The 19,757-nt window shown below is 39.0% G+C and overlaps 1 protein-coding gene across 2 annotated transcripts in view; it reads right to left on the reverse strand.

Annotated features, from left to right (window-relative positions):
• The window catches only part of GABRA2 (gamma-aminobutyric acid type A receptor subunit alpha2), a 63,450-nt gene extending 51,833 nt beyond the window's left edge, over positions 1-11,617 (reverse strand). Inside the window, exons 1-3 of one of the 2 annotated variants that reach the window (XM_072928140.1) lie at positions 11,499-11,617; positions 10,784-10,872; positions 8,136-8,251 (exon numbers count right to left, since the gene is read on the reverse strand). In XM_072928140.1, the coding sequence (XP_072784241.1) occupies positions 8,136-8,251; positions 10,784-10,854 (187 nt within the window). In that variant the 5' untranslated portion in view covers positions 10,855-10,872; positions 11,499-11,617. Of the gene's footprint in view, positions 1-8,135; positions 8,252-10,783; positions 10,873-10,970; positions 11,249-11,498 lie in introns of those variants that run through there. The other variant, XM_030270998.4, reaches the window with a different exon arrangement.
• Positions 11,618-19,757: the final 8,140 nt, after the last annotated feature.

Raw genomic sequence — 19,757 nt, forward strand, 5'->3', positions numbered from 1 at the left:
AAAATTTCTTATCTATTTTACTTTCAAGTTTCCAAAGGACCTTTGAAAAAACTATCATACAGCTGTTTAAATCTGCCAGTTGTTTAAAAGTGGTCATAGGTTAGTATGACAATTCTCCTTCTTTCACTCACCATCTTTTTTGCTCTGCCCTCCTTCCCTTCCCATGTTTCTTGCTCATAGTAGTTTTTCACCTTGGCTTGTATTACCCTAATGCTAGGTTGTTGAAAAACAGCTTTTTTTCCTATTTCATATATGTTATTTGGAGAATTTAGAAGCTACTGTTAGATATTAACGGTAGCCATTAATACTTAAAAATATCAAGTAACAAAATATTAACAAAAACAATTAAAAAATAACAAAATGGCTGAAAAACAAATAAAAGCATGTGCTGTTTTAATATACGGACAATTACAGTGTCCTCTGAGTGATCCTTTCTGATGAAACATCTCTTTCCCTCTCCGCCCTATTAATTCTAAAAATTGGATGCACTAGATTGTGCACTGAAAAGGTTGTTCGTAAAGACAGTCACAAAATGGTAGCATTGCAAGAAAACAGAAACAGGAATATGTACTCAGGAGTACTGCTAGAAGCAACAGATCTGTCTCAGGCCAGAACTGTGAGAACTGTGCTGGCACAAAAGGAAGGCCAAGCAATCTGTGGGTAAAGGATAATCTTTATATTTTCTATCTACCTAGGAGTCTGCCTTCACATCATTTCAACCTCCTCCATCCAGTTTTATTAGATAAGAAATCTCAGGCAGCTGGATGTCAACAGCTGTACCTGGGGGTAGGGTAAGACAACACTGGGTTTCCAGCCACAAAAAAAGCCCCACGCAGCTGCATCTACCTGGCAGGTCTCACCTGGACTTGGGTAACACTATACTTAGATGGTATTAAATAAATTAATCAAATTTTGGTCAAAAAAGACAGTTGGGCATTTTTTATAAGAATGGAGAAAATAGATAGGTATTTAGAAAAGAAAAAGGCAATATAAAAACAGAAGAATGAAACAGGAGGAACTTTGGAAGGTGTCTCAAGGCAGTTCAGAAGGGTAGTGATTAGAATGTTTAGAATTAGAGGTTCCTGGGTGCTTCCTGAGGAGGTGCTGGTCTCTAGGATACACAGTGTTGTGCAGCTTTTCACTTCCCTGTACACTGCTGAAGTAAACTGAGAGAGATTCAAAAGAGCAATGCCTGTCCTTTAGAATACTGTCTTTTCACATATTTAACCCTTTTCAGGACTTCAGCATAAGGTGATAGTAGGAAAAATGTGGTTAACAAGGATATTTCTTCTTCATTTTTGCAGATCCTGTATACCCAAAATCTTATATTTTGCAGTGGATTCTTTATGAATAATAAGCTCAAGAGTTGTACAACACTGTTTATCCTGCTGTTCTAAAGCAGTTTTAACCTTTCATTTACACAGACTTTTTCCTTCAGCTATATCTTTAAGATCTAATATCCTAAATGTTCTTTTCACCTTTTCCAAGTAAGATGGAAAGCTATAGCCATTATTTCAATATCTTGCTGGCTGTCAGTTAAAAAATCTTAGAACAACTGAGTTTAAAAAGAACCTTTGGAAGGTCCAAAGCAGAGCAGTCTCTGAAAACACAGCAAGTTACCCAGATCATATTCTGTAAAACTGTGAAGGTCTCCACAAAGATGGAAACTCCACCACAACTCTGAGCAGCCATTATCTCTGTAACTGTTTAAAATCATCAGCATTGGCCTAATAGTTATGACTGCCTAGTAAGCTAAGGAGGGGAAGAAAAGAACTCTTCTTTTTTGGGGGGGTTTTTTTTGGTCCTTTTAGATCATGCTTTGTAAAGAGACAGTATTGTTACGCTGTTTTGCCACAATCAGGCCTTGAATGTAGTAGAAGCCCATTGTGCCATGCAGAAGGAATGTCTTGTGGCAGCTTTTTCTTTATGGGTGCTAAAATACGGAAAATATATTTAAATGTATATTTACCATTAGACGGCTCACGAATAAAGGTTACAAAAACCCCAACCTTAAATCAAACTATTAATTTTGTATTACAAAATCTCTTCATTTCTACAGATTGAATACTATTTTTTTTTTCATTGTAAGCAACATATACATTGATTACTACATTTTAAATTAACTTTTTGCTTGGTTAAAATCCACTAGTAAAAACGCATGAAATCCATTAAAATACCCAAAGTTATCCTGGATTAATTTCTAATGTGCTTAAATATTTCTGAAAATGTTTTACAGTTAGATTATTTAAATAATAATTATATTTCCAATTCAGGTAGCTTTATGCAAATTGTATCATTACACAGGGGTAATAAAAACTTTGGCTCTATGATATTGCATTCCTTTGGTACTTAGCTATTTAAACTAGTCAGCCAGAATGAGAAGTAGCTGTTTATTTCAGATACAAAAAAAAAAAATCATTGCAAGATTTAACAAGATAAAAGACCTTAGTGGAAAGCAGTCAACACTACAATATCTTGGATATCAGCAAGAACACTGCTACTCAACTATTTCCTATATAACCCAGAATAACTGCGTCACAGAGAAAAGGTGATGGTTTTTATGTCTTTGTCCATCAAATCTGGCTGAAAAATGTAACCAGCCCATCAATCTGATTTAGAATGAACACCAATAAGCTACATAGAAATCTGCAATATCTGCTTTCACAGCTTCCTTGCAGATAAGACATAAGTAAGCAAAGTCTAATTCAGCTTTGGTGTCATCAGCAGTAATTCTAGCATTATAAGTAAATGCCACTGCTTTGCCAGGAGAGAAAAAAAAGTACTAAATATACACGTTCAGTGAACTGGGAGAGCCTCCCAGACTAGCTCCTCTGTAGGCATGTATAACTACTGTAAAGTACCTACATTTCTGTTAACTCATCTGAGGCAAAGCATTTGACTCTGTGGGATGGTGCTCTGCAGACCCAGGAGTTGGGCTCAATGGTCCTTGCAGGTCCCTTCCAACTCAGCTTATTTTGTGATTCTGTGACTTTTTTGCTTTGCATCGTGCAACACTTTCCCCAGTTGCACTAACCTGCACAGTTGTAGCATTAATTTTATTTTTACATCTTCACTGTGGATTTATTCACAGACTTCCAATAAATAAATAACCAAATAACCTCTGTCTTGCTACTCAGCCCCTATCCTATAGTAGACAATTTTTCTGGTTTATTCTTTAGTATCAAAGAGGTTTCTATAGGTTTTTTATTCTTCCACTTTCCTGGAATGCTTATAGCTACTGAGTTAATTCTGTTCTTGCATTTTGGCACTGTCTGCATGCCCTGGATAAGTTATTAGTGAGATTTTCATATCCTGCTCTCTATTGCTTCTCCATTTTTTACAAGGAATGCTTTTTGCCAATATACATTTTCCAACAGCTCTAACATAAGTTTCTCGCTGACTTTTCTGAAAGCACCGTTATGGGCAGATTCCATGCGGCCCTTCCAGGTGTGCCCAAAAGAGGAGCATACAGTAGCTTACTCCTTTGTGTCCCAGCATAGCTACAAACACAGTGGGCTGTTAGAAGATGCAAGTGCCACTCTGAATTGCTCTGCACTCGCACTGGCAGAGAGATATTACCATTTCCAAAAGATTAACCTGGGTCAAAGAAAGGATAAGGAAACAACCAGAACAGAGATGGAGAACTGCACTTTTTTCCTTTAAAAACAGTAGTGAAATCTTTTTAGTAGTGCTCTGCATAAAAAAGTAGATAAAGAGTCTTCCTTTATGATACTCTGAATTTGTATTAAGCATGTTTGGGGCTGACAAACACCACTAGGTTTGGCTAGGGGACTAGCCAAACTAGGATCCCCCAGCTAGGGAATGCTATAGCTACAAACTCTTCTAAAGCTCATTAAAAACTCTGAATCATAGCAATGTATAAATACAGTGCCCTAAATTCAACATATTCCAGATTATCAGCATATGACCATGGCTGGGTTTCCTGGCAACTGAACTCCTCCAACTATTTGATCAACACACACACGCACACACACATATACATAGATACAGCTCTTCTGATCTGGGCAGGAGACAAAGGTAATCTCTTGTGCTCATATTGGTGAGCACATTACCCTAATCCTATGCAAAAAATATCCAGTTCTCCAAAGATGAAAGATCACACCTGCAAGTGCTCATTGCTGACCATCTCTCTAATAGCAATAGTCAGCAAGAATTCCCCTCAATTCTTTTCAGTTTTCCTGTTCAATTGGTTTACAAAATGTTGGGAAAAAAGAGGATTTGGTCTGTCTGTATGAAAAATGCAATGCAGACACTTGCTTAAAGCAATCAGAACATTTAAAAGCAGAGACGGTTCCTTCAAAATAGAATCCCAGTGCATTTAATTTTCACTACCTACTGTCTTGTCTTCCTCTTAATTTTTAACAACCAGCATTCAACTCTTTCGTAAGAATAAGAACAGCATCCCTGAAGCTGATGAGACTGACCACAGCTTGCAGAAGAATCCTGACATTTCCATAGATCTTTTCAATGCTAATATGGCACTTTAAACTTTAGGCTGTGATGTCCGGCCCTCTGTTCTTGTAACTTCCATTTTGTTTTGTTTTGTTTTTTTTCTCCAACATTTAAGTTTTTTATTCAATTTAGTTTTATAAGTTTTGGAGAGTAGAAATGACAGAAGTTCTTTAGCTGATGGAAAGGCTAATTTCAGATGTGAGAAAGTAAAGAAGGCTGAATAACTTATGGAGATAGTCACAATACTGAAGTATCCAGCATGATCATGTCTACTCATGGGACAGAGGAGAGCAGACAGATAATTCAATCGCTTACAGATATTTTGGTTCCTTGCTTAGTTTTCTACATGCTAATAAAAAGCAAAGGATTTATGAAAAAATGTTACCCTAAGTGTATTGCAAACATTACAGCAAATAAAAAGAAGAAAATACCTTCATGCTTATAGAAAGTCATAAACAATTATGGTCTGTATGACTTGCCATTTCCATGGCTATATTTCATACAAATTGATGCTAATAATACAGGAAAATTTGTTTTGAAGTCAAATTCGTAATTTATTTTGGTGACTAAACAGAAATGGCATGGAATGTTTGGGTAAAATAGTTAATCTCAGAGCTGAAAGTGCAGTCAAGAGTGTTCTAGCTGCAATCCTGTGCTTAGCATAAAATGAGTACAGAGAAAAGATTATCTATCCTTGAATAAACCTGTGCTCATCCATAACTATACAGTATCTTGAGATATATATCTGAGTCATATGAGATGTCTCTGGCTTCAGGGGATGGTGCAGTGTCATCTTCTCTCTCTCCACACCCATTTTGCCGGTCATTTCATCATCAGTGTTCATATATCACTCAAGGATCCCAGCTGCTAGGATAGCCAAGAGCAAACAGCCAAAACCTGTTTATCTGACTGAGGTGTACTACCAGGAAAAGTTAAACCTTCCTCAACAGTCTACAGAAAATAGTACTCTGCTTTGAAGTGCATCAGTAAAGCATCAAGTTTACATGCTGTCAGTACTCACACTGAGTGTCCCAATAAAAAGAATTACAAATCTATCCCTTAATTCAAGAACTACCTCGCAACCAGACATTTACTTAGCTGAATTTAATATACAGACTTTCAAGAAGCCTGTACATTTCCATTTTGTAGGTCAATAACTAGATAAAATGCCAATAAAAACCCAAACATTTCATTACTAAAGGAACAGGTTTTTACAATGAGCTAAATTCTTGCTGTAAGACATCTCTGAAAATGTCTTTCACAGCAAGTGAAAGCGGGCTGAGGAACAACAGCTCTTGCTTTCAGACGACTGTAGAAGAATCTCAGACCCTGGACTATTTCTGCTGTAGCACGTTAGGCCAGATTGTGATCCCAGTCATAGCAGTGATATGTGCATGATAATGCAAATTGCTATGCCAAAGTAAACATTCTTCTGCTTTCAAATGAGCTATTTCAGATTCATATAAGTGGAAGTGAAACACAACAGAGACTAGGTATCTTAAATTAATGATGTGTGGCATGGTCAGAATGCAGTAATCTCTTGCAAAAACACTTTTAGAAATGCCCAGGCTTACTAGGCACGTAGTCTAAAAAAAAAAAGAAGATTAATTATTTCCACATCTCTTTTCAGACTACAGGTCAATATAGAAAAAAAGGATAAACTGAAAAATACCTGAAATAGGAAACTACATAATTACTAAGCACTATGTACAAAAGCCTTGTTTGGTATGTTTTATATCATGAATTATCACAACTGCCATTTGCAAGTGTTATTTTAAACTGTAAGAATTCATCCATCCACAACTGAAGTATTCTTGAAGATTAAGATTAATGTGTCATGAATCACCACGGTTTAATATGCATGACACAGTTTCATTTCACACATATTCTGCATGGGTTGATTGCCATGTATACCAATATCAAACAGATGTTAAATCTTTAATTTTTTTTGCTCTCAGAGTATGTTTTAATTATCTATGAGGCTTCATAAAGAAAAAGAGGGAGGTTATTTTGAAGCAAATTTAGAAAAAATATAAAAGAAAAATTCATTAGATCTTTTCTTTATTTCATGTTCTCAACAATATTATTTCAACAGTAAAAAAAAATATACTTGATATGCAAAGGAACTGCAGACTGCTCTCATTAAATGGCTTATTCCTCGTAAGCCACAAGACTATTTTTCCAATAAAATGCATTATTTTAAAAGCCCTGCCAATTCAGCATGAGCTTGGTGATATGAAATGTTTCTGCAAGTCATTGTATGTTTATATTATGCCTAAATTCTTAAATTGGAGTATTTTGCAAAGAAATCAAAACTTCATGTAAAACATTATTATATAAATTATCGCATCAACAGTGCTAAAGTTCCCCTGTATAATCCAAATTAAGTAATATTTGAATATAAAATATTTCACAAGCCTTCACTTTGGAGAGGCCAGAAGTGGAAATGAAAAGACATCCTAGTTTAATTGAGAAAGCTGTTTTAGTCAGCGTCAGCTCTCACTTTCTGCTGTGTCAGATGCAAGCCACAATTCCCCAGGACCAGAAGAGCAACAGAGCCACAGGTCAGGATGAAATAGTGTTGGATAAAACCTCTGAGTTTTAACTAATGCCTAATTTGAGTAGAGCTGTTATTGTGATTTCCATGGAAGTTAGAGCATGTCTCTAGCTTTGGGCCTGATCTTCCTGAAATCAACAGAAACAGGAATGGCTCCCAAGGATTTTGCACTAGAATTAGTTTCACCAAGCTGAAACAGTCTCCAGGTTGAAAATTACAATTACCAAAACTGTTACAAATAATAATAATGGCAGTAGAAGTGTATATTTGAATCATATATCTCAATGTTAGATAGTATAAACACAGATAAAAAATAGTTGTAGACAAAATATTGTCAAAACGAAGATATTCAGTCCCTCCCTATGTCATAGAGATTTTTTTGTACACAGTAATATTTTCAACACCATAACAATTATTTAAATTTCTTGCCTATATAGCACATACTGACATAAGATGGCATACAGCTTTAAAATCAAAACGTGAAGTGACATTTTGAAAAATATCTGACAGTTATGGCATAAGAGTGCAGTGACCTCTGTTCTTCAATATTCTCTTTTTCTGTATTCTTTTTCCAAATGCCCAAATAAATGCAAGGTGCCCAGAAACAAAATGTATATTACCAGTGACATCATAATTCCAAAGAAGTCAAAATCACAATATTTTCACTGAACTTACTGGGCCGAGGAATTAATCTAAAATGTGAAATTTATACACATCACTCAAAACACTTGTGCAGGTTTCTGAAAACATAAGCCTATCAGATTGTAGGGAATTAAGTTTGCATTCCTTGTTCAACCAAAATTCCCTGACTGGAATAACAGCTTTAGATGTTTTTTTTGTTCACATTCTGTTTTACTATGTTAAAACACCAGATTTTTTTTCTTTTTACTTAAGATAAATGTGTGAAAGTGCCTTCTTTCCATTCATAGATGTTATCTTCCTCAAACTTCAAATGATTCATCTGGGTGAATGTAGTTATAAATAATTTATCAAGACACATACCAGTTGTTAGGGGGAAAAAAAACCCCGAAGGAAGAATATCACTGCATAAAATATGAACATTAAAACTGATTTTTTAAAATCAATTTTTAATTGGTTTTATTACCTCCTAATCCAGGTCTGAGGCGATTATCATAACCATCCAGAAGTCTGTCTAGAATTCTTGTAAAGATGGTGATGTTATTCTTAGCTTCATCTTCCAGGGAGTCAGCCAGTACTGATCTAAATGGATATTTTACATTTTAGAAGGTGCTAAGTATACTTTAACATACACTCAACATGCATTTTTTGGGGGGGCTGGCCTTTACTTGCTGCATTCCAACAGGAAAGGTGTATTTAACAATGTATCAATACACAATTTCTACATAACAAGTTCAGACATGTAAGGGTCAACAGCATACTATTAAAATATCCGGGAAGTAATTTTCCAGTAGCCTCTACTTGTAGGCATCATTGCATTATTGTGACTGCTACTTCAAGCCCCACTAACACTGTTAGTAGAGGCTGTGCTGGTGCAAAACCCTAGAAGAGCTTCCCAGGCTCTGCTGGCAAGTCACTCCTGGGCTGATAACCTGACATCTCATGCACAAACCCATCTCCTTCCAGCTCTAGCTTATCTGTCCTCACTTATACATACTCTATCTCTGGATAAATCCTGTGGATTTGCCTCCACCCAATGGTCATGTAATGTACATGACCAGACGAACTAACATGAGGGAAAACTCCAGCGATCATGCTCAGGGAGTCCTCTGACGCCAGCAGTTGGTGGGAGGAAACACCAGTGCTGACTAGCAAGCTGCAGGATAGCTGTGGACAGCCTTCATCTTTCTAAAACGCTATTTTGTCATAAAAAACACTATCTGATATTCCATTAGATGTAAACATTATAAAAGTTGGATGGAAAAAGGAATCATAAATGAAGTATCAAAAAGAATCTGTAGATCACCGATTGTTTCAAACTTCCCCAATAAAGAAAGAGACATTACAGCCTTTACAGATCAAATCTCTGTGGGACATGCTATAGGGGCTGGAATATGAACTAGCTGCCCAGCCAGCCATGGTGCTCCACCATCCTCTGGAACCTGTGGACCAACAGGGTTTGTGATAGGGAAACCCTTACACACAGAAAGCCTTACACATGCAAATATTATCGTGCCAAAAATTATAAGCATTATGCATGTGAAATACATGAGCTCCTCAGTCTTATCTACTTAAAACCAGCATATTGGTATTAAGGAAGTAAAGCATCATATGCTACACACATTACCATTTCCACCTTTTTCAGCTACCTAAATTTTTAACCTTAAATGTTTGAGTATTAATCATCTCAAAATGAAGACATTCTGAATGCCATAATAGCAAGCATGTTTTCCTCCTCCTCCACCAAACCAAAAGTAGGTTTGGGTGATATTTTCTCTAAAGCAAGCTATAAAAGGATTAAAGACAAGGCTGTATGTTGGTCCCCAGCTCAATAGCATAAAGAAGTATTTAAATGTAAATCATTGCAGTCTGTGCTTTCCATCATATAAACCACAGAACTGACCCAAATTAGATAACTTATAAAGAACCCATGAAAATGTCATGTGTGATTTTACTCATGTGTAACTTTTTTCTTAGTTGAAATTACTGGATGGTTCCTTTTCGGGTTGTAAAATGTATCATTGTACTCATGGATTACCAGAGAACATCTCTGCCATTTTTAAGCTTCTTTTTGAGATACAACAGTTTTTGAACTCAAGATTCCACTAAAAATATTAGATCAATACAATTACATCAAATTAGGGTCAAATCTTGCAAACTTTACTCAGGCATAAAGTCTTTAATAATGCCTATAGTCTTTTTGACGTCACTGAGATTACTCACTTGAGTAGGGTTTGCAGGATCTGGCCCACTGTGACTCAACTAATACTGCACCATAGTTAGGTATAAAGGGAAATAGAAAACATAGTTTCACTGGGAAACAAACAAAAATATTGGAGACTTGTTAAATCATAAGAAACTTGCATTATATAGCATACAATCTTTACCATATTAGGACAAGACCTACTGCAGCCACAACCAAAGCAAGTAAATCAAAGTTACAAACTACAATTAATTATGTGTTTTGGGACTGTGAGCAACACAAAAATATAATGTAATAAAAATTACTTGCTCTTATGCTGTTACTTTAGAAATTGAAAACTTTACACAACATAAGAAAAGTTGATTAATAAATGATGCTATTGTTTTATTATATGTGATTGTGAAGTTGTATGCTATCTCCACCTAGAGGTTTAAGGCTTAAGCATCATTTTGAATTCTATTATGTTTGACCAAAAAAAAAAGTCAAGAAAAAAAAAAAAAAGGCATCCCCATATTAATAAATATATGAGCATTATTTTAAGGACAGTGATTCGCACTGTGACTTCATAATAATCTATTTCTCCATTTTGTATGGTACAGAATCACAGTCATACAGTAACTCAAATCTTTAAGATCCAAAAAAGCATTTAAAGAAATTGTTATTTTAATGGTGGAATAAAGCATCAATTCACAAACCATTTAAAGATAAGACATCAGGCTTTTATGGTCCCTAAACTACATTCTATTGCATCTGTTCTCGAAACTATGTAATACTGCATTCAAACAGCTAAGAAAGATTTTTTTTATTACGTTACTACATACTGTACTTTTATAACCCCTCACACAAGCTTACCCTTAGCAGATTTTAACATATGTGTTCACAGTCAACAACAAAACTAAATGTCCTCTCACCTTGTTGGTAGCCACACCAATAAAACGAGAAGAACCAACTGCATCTCGGAGAGTGCCAGCTTCCTCTTCATCGCTGCTCTTTGCAAAACCTAACGGTGCAAGAAAAACACAAACCCACTCTCAGCCACAGTCAGTCTCCGCCAAGCAATGCTTTCAACTTAAACCCGAGGAAAATATGTCACTTCACTGGAGAAAGGAAACCACTGGATTTCCGCAGCACTTTTCAGTACTAGCAACTTATTGTATCTCCATCTTTCCCAACGATCCTGCTCTGTGCAAGGAGGCAATGTATGATCAGAAGTGGCATGTGAGCCGGCGCATCAGATGCTTTCCTGTTCCGTGATGTGAAAGCCCCGAGACGAAAAGGAACAAAAAATAAAAACAGTACGTATGGGAGGATGGGGATTTAACCACCCCTCGCCTCACTACGGCACACCGCAGCCGGGGGGGGCGGGGGGGCGGGCGGGAGGCAGAGTCATGCCATTCGCCGGGGCTCGGTGCGGGGACCGCGGGTGAGCCGCCCCCCGTCGCCGCCGAGCGCCCAGCACGTTTGACAGCTGCGGGCAGAGCACGGGCGGCCGCCGCCAGGGGAGCGCAGGGGGGCGCGGGGCGGCGGCGGGGGCAGCCCCGCAGGGTGACAAGTTGCGGAGCGCAGCGGAGCCCCCGACACGGGCAGGCACTGCCCGCCGCGGCTGGGGAGCCCCGGGGACCCTACCTGGGAGCAGCGGCGGGCGAGCGGCCGAGGCGGGGAGGGAGGGGAGAGGGAGGGAGGGAAGGAAGGAGGGAGGGGAGGCGGGCGCCGCCGGCGAGCGGGGCAGGCGGCGGCGGGGAGCGCGGGGCGGCGGCGGCGGGCGCGGCCGGGACCGAGCGCCCCCTGAGCGGCGGGCGCGCGCGCGCGTGCCCGCGCGTGCCGGGGCGCGGGGCTGCCCCGCGGGGCCGTCACGGGGCCGCGCCCGCCGTCCCCGCGCCCCGGCCGGCGTGGGCACGGCATGTGAGGGGTCCCCGCCCGCGGGGCAGCGGCACCGGCCCGGGTCGGGCACGGCATGTGAGGGGTCCCCGCCCGCGGGGCACCGGCACCGGCCCGGGGCGGGCACGGCGAGTGAGGGGTCCCCGCCCGCGGGGCAGCGGCTCCGGCCCGGGGCGGCTGCCGCGGCCTCGGAGCCCGGAGCGGGCGGGCGCGGCAGCCTTGCCGGTGCGCGAACGAGAAACGGGGCGAAAAGCGCTCCCCAGACCGGTACTACACATTTTCCGTAAGCCTCCCTCCTCAGCCTCTCAATCGCCTCCGGTCAAGGCGCGTTGGCCGGGCACAGCCCCGGCAGCCGCGCCGCTCTCCCCCGGACTGCGGCGGGAGCGGGGAGCCGCCAGCCCCGGCTCCTGCCTCATTAACATTCCCTTCCCCGTTTGCCCACTGGCACAGTCTAATTGGAATGCAGAGGGAAGTCTATCATTTAATGTGAGCCCAGGATGAAGGCAGACAAGGAAACAAACCTCGCTTGTGTTTTTTGCCTTTTTCTCCCCTCAAATTGCATTACTTTCTGTTGTATTGTCTTCTAAAGCACGTTGCCCTCCTTTCATACATGCATTCCTTCTCTGGTCGTAATTGGATCGCTGCTGGGACTCATTCTCATTGATTTCAGGTTTTCCAGTACAAGTAGAACAGGACAGGCTTAATAATTAAAGATAAGGGTTTATATTTAGTGTACCCTCATTTTGCATTGTTAACTCAGAAATAATTAAATAACACTGGCAATAATATTTCAGCCTCTTATTTTTGCATTTTAAACCAATCCTCATCTATCTCCTTTCCTTTCAGTCTCTTTAACTGCCCAAAGCACCATCTCAATTATCCTCTCTTAATGTCACCGGCCATCCTATTGTGTTTAACTGAAATTATTCTGATGAAGTTCGGTCCTTAGTCAATAACAGTTCCAAAATGAACATGTGAAATAGGATGCATGGACACGGGGCAGGGGGGGATAGGAACAGGAGAGGGCAAGGAAAAAGAAGGGAAGGAGAAAGAAGTAGGAAAAGAAAAAGAAAAAAGTCTTTGTTTACCTATACAACTGGGATGTTCCTGCTTCCAAATTGTTGCAGTTTGCAATTAGAGGTGTCTTTGTTTCCTTCTCCTTTCATGGTTTAATGACTCCACAGTAGAAGATGAGAAAAAAAAGAAGGAAGAAAAAAACTTGGGCAATCAAGACAATTTGCTCCTTCCAACTTTGAGATATTTTGTGACTTGGAGTAAGACTGAGAAGAGAGAAGGAATAAACAGGATGTCTTTGTTTTAGAATAACCAGTAAAATGACAGCCCAAACTGTGGAAAATGACAAAGATAAGGATACAGGACCAAAAACCTAAATGTGAAAAGCACTCTTTCAGCAGCCATCTGACCCTGGCTGTGTCTAAGACACAAGGCCCTCATCTCTCCCTGCCCAAATGTGGAAATGTGCTCTGTTCATTGTTAGTTAGGTATCTATGGTCGATCGAAAGTCTTCTTTGGATCTGCCTGTAAGACCCACGTATTAGGAATTAACAGCTGATACTAGATGCAGAATCAAGCCTCACAGTAAAGAAAACTAGTTTTAACTACTTATCCTAAGAAAAAGTGACTTTGCTTATATCAAAATGGAGGAGGAAAAAAGAATCACTGAAAGTGAAGTCTTCATGATTTATTCTGATATGAAACACCTTATGTAATGCAAGCAGAATGGGTTTTTTTCCACAGATATTCATGGCATTCCTTCTCAAAACACACTTCCAGTAATAATAATACTAAAGCTATAATCTAATTTTCATCTATAAGTTGCATCAAAAAGATAAAAAATCGTACTCATTAAGGAAAGCACTCACAGTGGCTCCTTGTTTCTGTGATAGCACATTGTCATTCTTCAATGGCCACAAAGGGTAGGAATGTATTTATAATGAGCTTGTGCTCATAGACTTTCCCAAGGAAAATGTACTGTTTTTTAGGCTGTAATCACAATTACCCATTATGTTCTTTGAGATTTTCATGCACTGAAGTCATGCTTCAGGTCTAAAATTTTAAAATAACCCCTCATACTAATTTTAAACAAGTTGCACAGGCCCGTGAGGCATCCCAAATCAGAGGAAAGCTGAGTAGAGGGACAAACTACTATGGCAATGTGAAAAATTAGAGGCAATATAATTACTAACAGAGAGAAGGGTTTTTCTGCTAGACTCACATACTTACAACCTGTGCTGCCAGTGAACAGGAAAGTATATGGGAAGAAAACTGTGGTATTTCTGAGCTGCTATTGTTTTGTTGGGTTACATGCAAGCATAGCTCAAATGTGTCAGCTCTAGGTGGTTAGAAAAAGTGTGCTTGAGCCCCCTCAGGTGCACAGTCAGCAGGGAAACCTTCTTCCTTTCTGCATTATTATTTGTGGTTTGGTATCGAATGCTGTCATTCATTACTGAATTTCAATTAACGCTAAGTTATATGTGGCATCCAACATGTCACCTGGATTTGTGAGACTCTCCCGAGTCCTGATGCAAGCACCCTGGAAGGTGGGGAGTCATGCCTTTTGTTTGAATAGGACTTGAAATAGTCCACAGAAAGACAGCAGGTCTACAAATTGTTACTTTCAAAGTATAAATAAAATATTTTACTTAAAAGGCTTTATTTCTTTTGTGCTATATTTGCTGCAATATATAAATAGAATTCAATCCCTATTTTGATATTTTAAAAATCTTAAAAACAAAAAAAGGACCTTACAATCCTATTATCCTTTGCCAAGGATCTCAAAACTCCACACAGGCTGATAAACGATGTTTCAGAATTCTTTTGTGAGATTGGAATGACTTCCTCTGTGAGCACAAATTGAATAGCAGGGTAGGTATGTGACATTTCATAACCACTTCTTAGAGTTTAGAGGTAATAGCAACACAGGAGAGGTTAAGCCAAGGCCTCAAGTCATTATCCAGACTGCAAAACACTAGATTGAATGCTTCCCTTAAAACTGAGTTTAAAAGAATCGTTTATATGACAAAGTTACACCTTTCCTCAGACAAAATAAATTACTCAAAAGCAATACCCCTGATTTGTAGCCGCTAGGGAGGTCACAGTAAGCATTTTCTGTCATGGACATAATCAAGTAATGCAAAACAGAACTTAATACATTATTCTGATCTGGGCACATTCTGCAGTATAGCATTTCCAGAAAAAAATTTGGCAGATTGAGGTAATCAGCATTTACTTTGTACTGCTTGAGAATAATCTCCACCCTTATATCTAGGCCAGCAGCACTCTGAGCTGTAAGGATATAAACAATAATCACTGGAGTTAAATGAAATTATGCATATGTATGAAAATTGAAGTGATATATCAGAATTTTTTGTATGTGATAACTGGACTTTTTTAGTATAGATTATGCTTTTTATAAACATCCTTACCTCTAAAAGGGATATGATATTCATTTTTTGATAGACTGTTTCATCCTTCTAAAATTTCTATTTCAATTAATTAAATAGTTAAATATAAGTTCAAGTGTTTGAGATATATATCCAAGACATAACCTCTGTAACATGTAATTTTAAACATGTATATTATCTTACTTCTGTAAATAATGATGAAAATAAAATGTTGAGGAGGGGAATAAATTTTTGACCCTAGACTGGCTCATCATACAGGTACATGAGAAAAAAGAAGGAAGAATCTGGGTTTTTTCAGGAGCCCCCTAAAACAAGGATGGAAATCAGATTTCTGTAAGAAGCCTCAGGTATCCAAAACTCCTCCTCTTTATGCAAAATTGCAGCACAAATTTCTCAGAGTTTAAATCATTTTGAGATGCACCATCCAATACTAGATGCTACTATAACAAGGAAACACAAAAAATCGTACAACTTTATGCAGTACCCACCATTGTAAGGGTCTGAGCAAGTCAGAGTTTTCAGTTTGACTGTGTCACTTATAGATTGGGAAGGGTTTCTGTGCTTGTTGAAAAGCTCTAGCTATCAGAGTCTTCCTGACTGAAGAGCAAAAGCAAAGGGCCAGTGCCAGCTTTATTTCAGCTGTGTGTAATCGACTTTGAGTTGCTTTCCAATGTGCACTGACAAGTTCAGCAGAACAGGAAATTGAAATGAGCTTTCCCACCTTAAATATTGATGAATGTTTCTTTCTCAGGATTATGTTTTTCCCAGATTTGAACTTTAAATACCACATGAGGATTTTTAGTTTTCTCCAAACGCAAAGATATCTACAGAAAGAGTGAGCAGAGAGTCTTTGCTGTCTATCAGGAGTAGTGAAACTTTCCTCATCCTTTTAGAGTAGACCTTCCTTGGTGGGAGAAATGTAAGACAAGTGACAGAGGGCAATGTAACACATTTATCAGCTGGCTAATCACTCTTGGTCTGAGTTGAGAGGAAGAGGAGATCTGCTTTTATAGAAGCAACACTTTTCTTCATCTGCAAATACCTGTTTTATGTTTTATAGCTTACAGCAAAATGAGATCTTTGCTTGAGTAGATAAGACAGAACGCTGAAAATAAAAATACATGTCAAATTATTCTATAAATATAATTACTTTTGTGTTATTTGTATAAATACAGTTTATCTTTCAAGTATTTCTTGGACTCTGAAGAGGTTTTTAAGGTAAAGCAACACAGATCTATGATGTTTCATGTCTCAAGTATCCAGTTTGGGGCAAGTAGAACTTGTTTATTAGAAAGATAGAAATATACTTAATTTCTAAAAATCAATGTTGCAACATAGAATTACTTTGAGTTCCCCTTTCTTTGTATATATTTTAAAGCTCTAAACCAAATCCCTTTGTATTGCTACAATATGATTGATATTCAGAGCAAATTTTACAAATGTAGGGCAAGTTATAATCAACCCTTTTTCCAGGAAGAGACAGAAAGGAAAGACACTAGACTTCTGCTGCTTTGTGTGGCCTAAAAAATTGCCATGTGCTGACTTCGCAGCCTGGTAATATGAGGAATCATTTGTCAGTGGTTATCTTTGTTTCTGCAAAGGCCTCATCTCCCCTTGTCACTAGCTGATACTGGCCATCCTAAATAATGTTTTATGCACACGAATTTATCAATGATCACAGGATCTGCCTAAGCCTCAGGGCCTCAGACAACTTGTTAGATGATGTGCTTCTGCACATCTCTGCCCAGCACCATAGTGCAGGCTGTAGGCAGATGACACAATTGAGCGGTGATATTTCTGTGTTTAAAATATCTATTTAATTACTTAAATTTTGCTTCTGGGGATCCAGTAACATGAAAGATCAGTTAAAATAAGCAGAAAGCTAAATTATAGTATGACAAACAAAGGGATTAAGGAGGGATGAACTTTTCAGACAAACTAGTACGAAAAGAACTATATTTTGTAAATAAGCACAAGTCACTCTAGAACAAGAAGTGCAATGCAGACCTTCAGATTGCCTGAAAATTGCTGAAATTGACAGTTCTGGCAGTGCCAGGTTTTGAGCAGAAAATAATCATGGGGCATTTATTCCTACGAAGAGTGCATTTAAAATTTAAATTTAAAATAATGAATGCTTTTCTAAATTCCTTATAAAAACATTTAATCATTTGGCCTTATTTCAGTTCTCTCAAAAAAATGGCCAGAATTCAGTTAGCAGTCTGTTCAATAAGTGCTCTGAGTCAGGAAAGCTTTTGTTGCTGATCCAAGACTACATTATCTTGGGTGGCAAAAAGTTTGCATTTTAAAAATTATTCTGCCTCCCAGGACTTCAAAGAGTTTCCTCCTGTCTTTGACTAATGTTAGCTAAAACACACACAAAGGTGTTCTTCTATCAGTAACAACAAATAACCCAAAGACAGTTCTAACATGAAATGTCTTGCCTAGCTTCAGCAAGAACAACAACAACAGAAAAAAACACATTACTCCATGCTTGAGTTAACACAAATGTAGCTTCTTCATAGATGGAGTCTAGGAGATTTGTTGTGCTATGTCCCATGGTTTTTTAGAAAAAAAAACGTAAGCCATATAATTGCTTAAGAGTGTAGCTGTAGTTTATAAGTCTGCTCACATTTTGCAGAAGCATGGAACTATATATATCTGGGTTAATTAACTGCCATTACAGTATTTTTATGCATTTAAAAGAAGAATTTAGTTTTTCAGCACACTGCAGATGATATATTATGCAGGATGACAATGAAATCATAGTATAGACAACTGCATAAACAAACTGCTGGATTTCAGTGCCTGTTCCTACTATTGCTGTTTCCTAAACTGCCCCTTGCTGCATCAACAGATAGAGAGATCAGAAAGCTTCCGAGGTGGACAGATAAGAAGCACCCCAGGACTGAGAAGGTGGTTAGATGGGTGCTCAGCCTGCCCTGCTGGAGGCCATTGAATTACCCAATGATTTCTCCTAGCATGCGCCCAAGCTGGCAGTATGAACCCTCCCTTCACTCTTGCTTAAGCACAAGGGATCTTTGTGTGGATGAAGGTTCTCTGTCTCATCTCTCCTCACTTCCAAACATGCAGATGCCAAGTACAGCCCAGAGCCCGAGAAAAAGCTCCAGGCTTTGGCCGCTGTCAGTACGGCTGCATTCCATTGCTTTGAGAATGCCCCAGGCTAAAATAAATAAATAACCAGATAAATGGATGACAGCTCATCTAAACAGTCCTGATTTACCTTCCTCTCCTTTCAAGCAATGAATCACCAGTGAAAGGGTGGTGACTCACTAGGGGAATCCAAAATATGCTCTCTCTTTCATATGTGAGTCTGCTGTAGCCATCCATGCTCCAAAGGAGGACAAAGAAAACTGGGCTGCATTATAATATTAATTTTCACAAAGCTGAGTCAAAACTACTGGTAAGTGCCAAGGGATTTTCAAGGAAAAACAGCTGCCCTCATATCTCTGGGATGTAGCTAGAATGTATAAATAGTTGCACATGGCAGATAGTTTATGTCAATACAGTACTGTATTTATAAGAGTCTGGGTAGCAACTGCTGTACACAAGAGAGCATCTGCAATAAAAATAATATGCTACTGTCTACAAAGCAAGAACTGTGTTACCCAAAAGCTTTGCATGGTGCTATTCAAGTTCGCCACACAAAAAGAGGTGCCCATGGTAAGAGTTCATAAAACATCACCAAGATTATTTGAGAAGAGAGATTGTTGTGTCCTTTTTAATTGATTGATTCTGTGATACATGGCTTTGTGCTCTCAGCTCATTCTGATGGTCTCTGTTGTCACTCTAAGAACCGGAACAGGTTATCACCTTGGCCTGGCCAGTCCCTGGCGTGGGTGGACAAGTTGCATGCTACATTTTTGGGAACGTGCAACAGGCCCCTTTTCCCTGTTTGGGTTTCCTTCTTCTCTCTGCACTATTTCTTCTCTGTGGCACCTGGCTTTAGAGGCTTGATTTGGTGCATTGCAAGTCCCTTTTTCCTGGGAAGCCCTAAGGGATGCTGTGGGTGCACAGGGACAGCTCCTTCCCCACCCTACCTCGGGAGTGGAGGGCCACATTTGATGGAGGAATCTTTTAGCTAAACCCAAATTGCCTCTGAGTTGAAAAGCAGGCATGAGCATGACCATATGTAACAAACATGCTTGTTAGCTGGGACAAGATGCTCCCCAGTGCTGACTCTCCCTCAGTGCCTCAATCTGTTGTCACAAACACCAGAGGCAGAGGGACAGTGATCTGAGATGCAAGAGATTAAAAAATTACTCTTTTCCTCAATCTAATTTATTTAGTCACAGAGCTTAAACTTCCAACTTTACAGTCTTCACAGAATTCCCACTTTTCTCTTTTGCTTCCCATTTACCACAGGCAACTGTTCACCAGAAACCTCATATAGTCATATCCTTGACTGTACGTTTTGGTTTTTTTTATTATGTATTTAATTATGTGTTTCCCAACAGAATTATTTCAACAAAAAAAAAAAAAAAAAAAAAAAGTATGTGGATCTTACAATTCCCAATCAGTTTCTCTTCAAGGAAAAAAAAATTGTAGCTGAATGGAATTCTAT

The sequence above is a fragment of the Taeniopygia guttata genome, chromosome 4 (genome assembly GCF_048771995.1).
Source record: "Taeniopygia guttata chromosome 4, bTaeGut7.mat, whole genome shotgun sequence".
In the NCBI taxonomy this organism is placed as follows: domain Eukaryota; kingdom Metazoa; phylum Chordata; class Aves; order Passeriformes; family Estrildidae; genus Taeniopygia; species Taeniopygia guttata.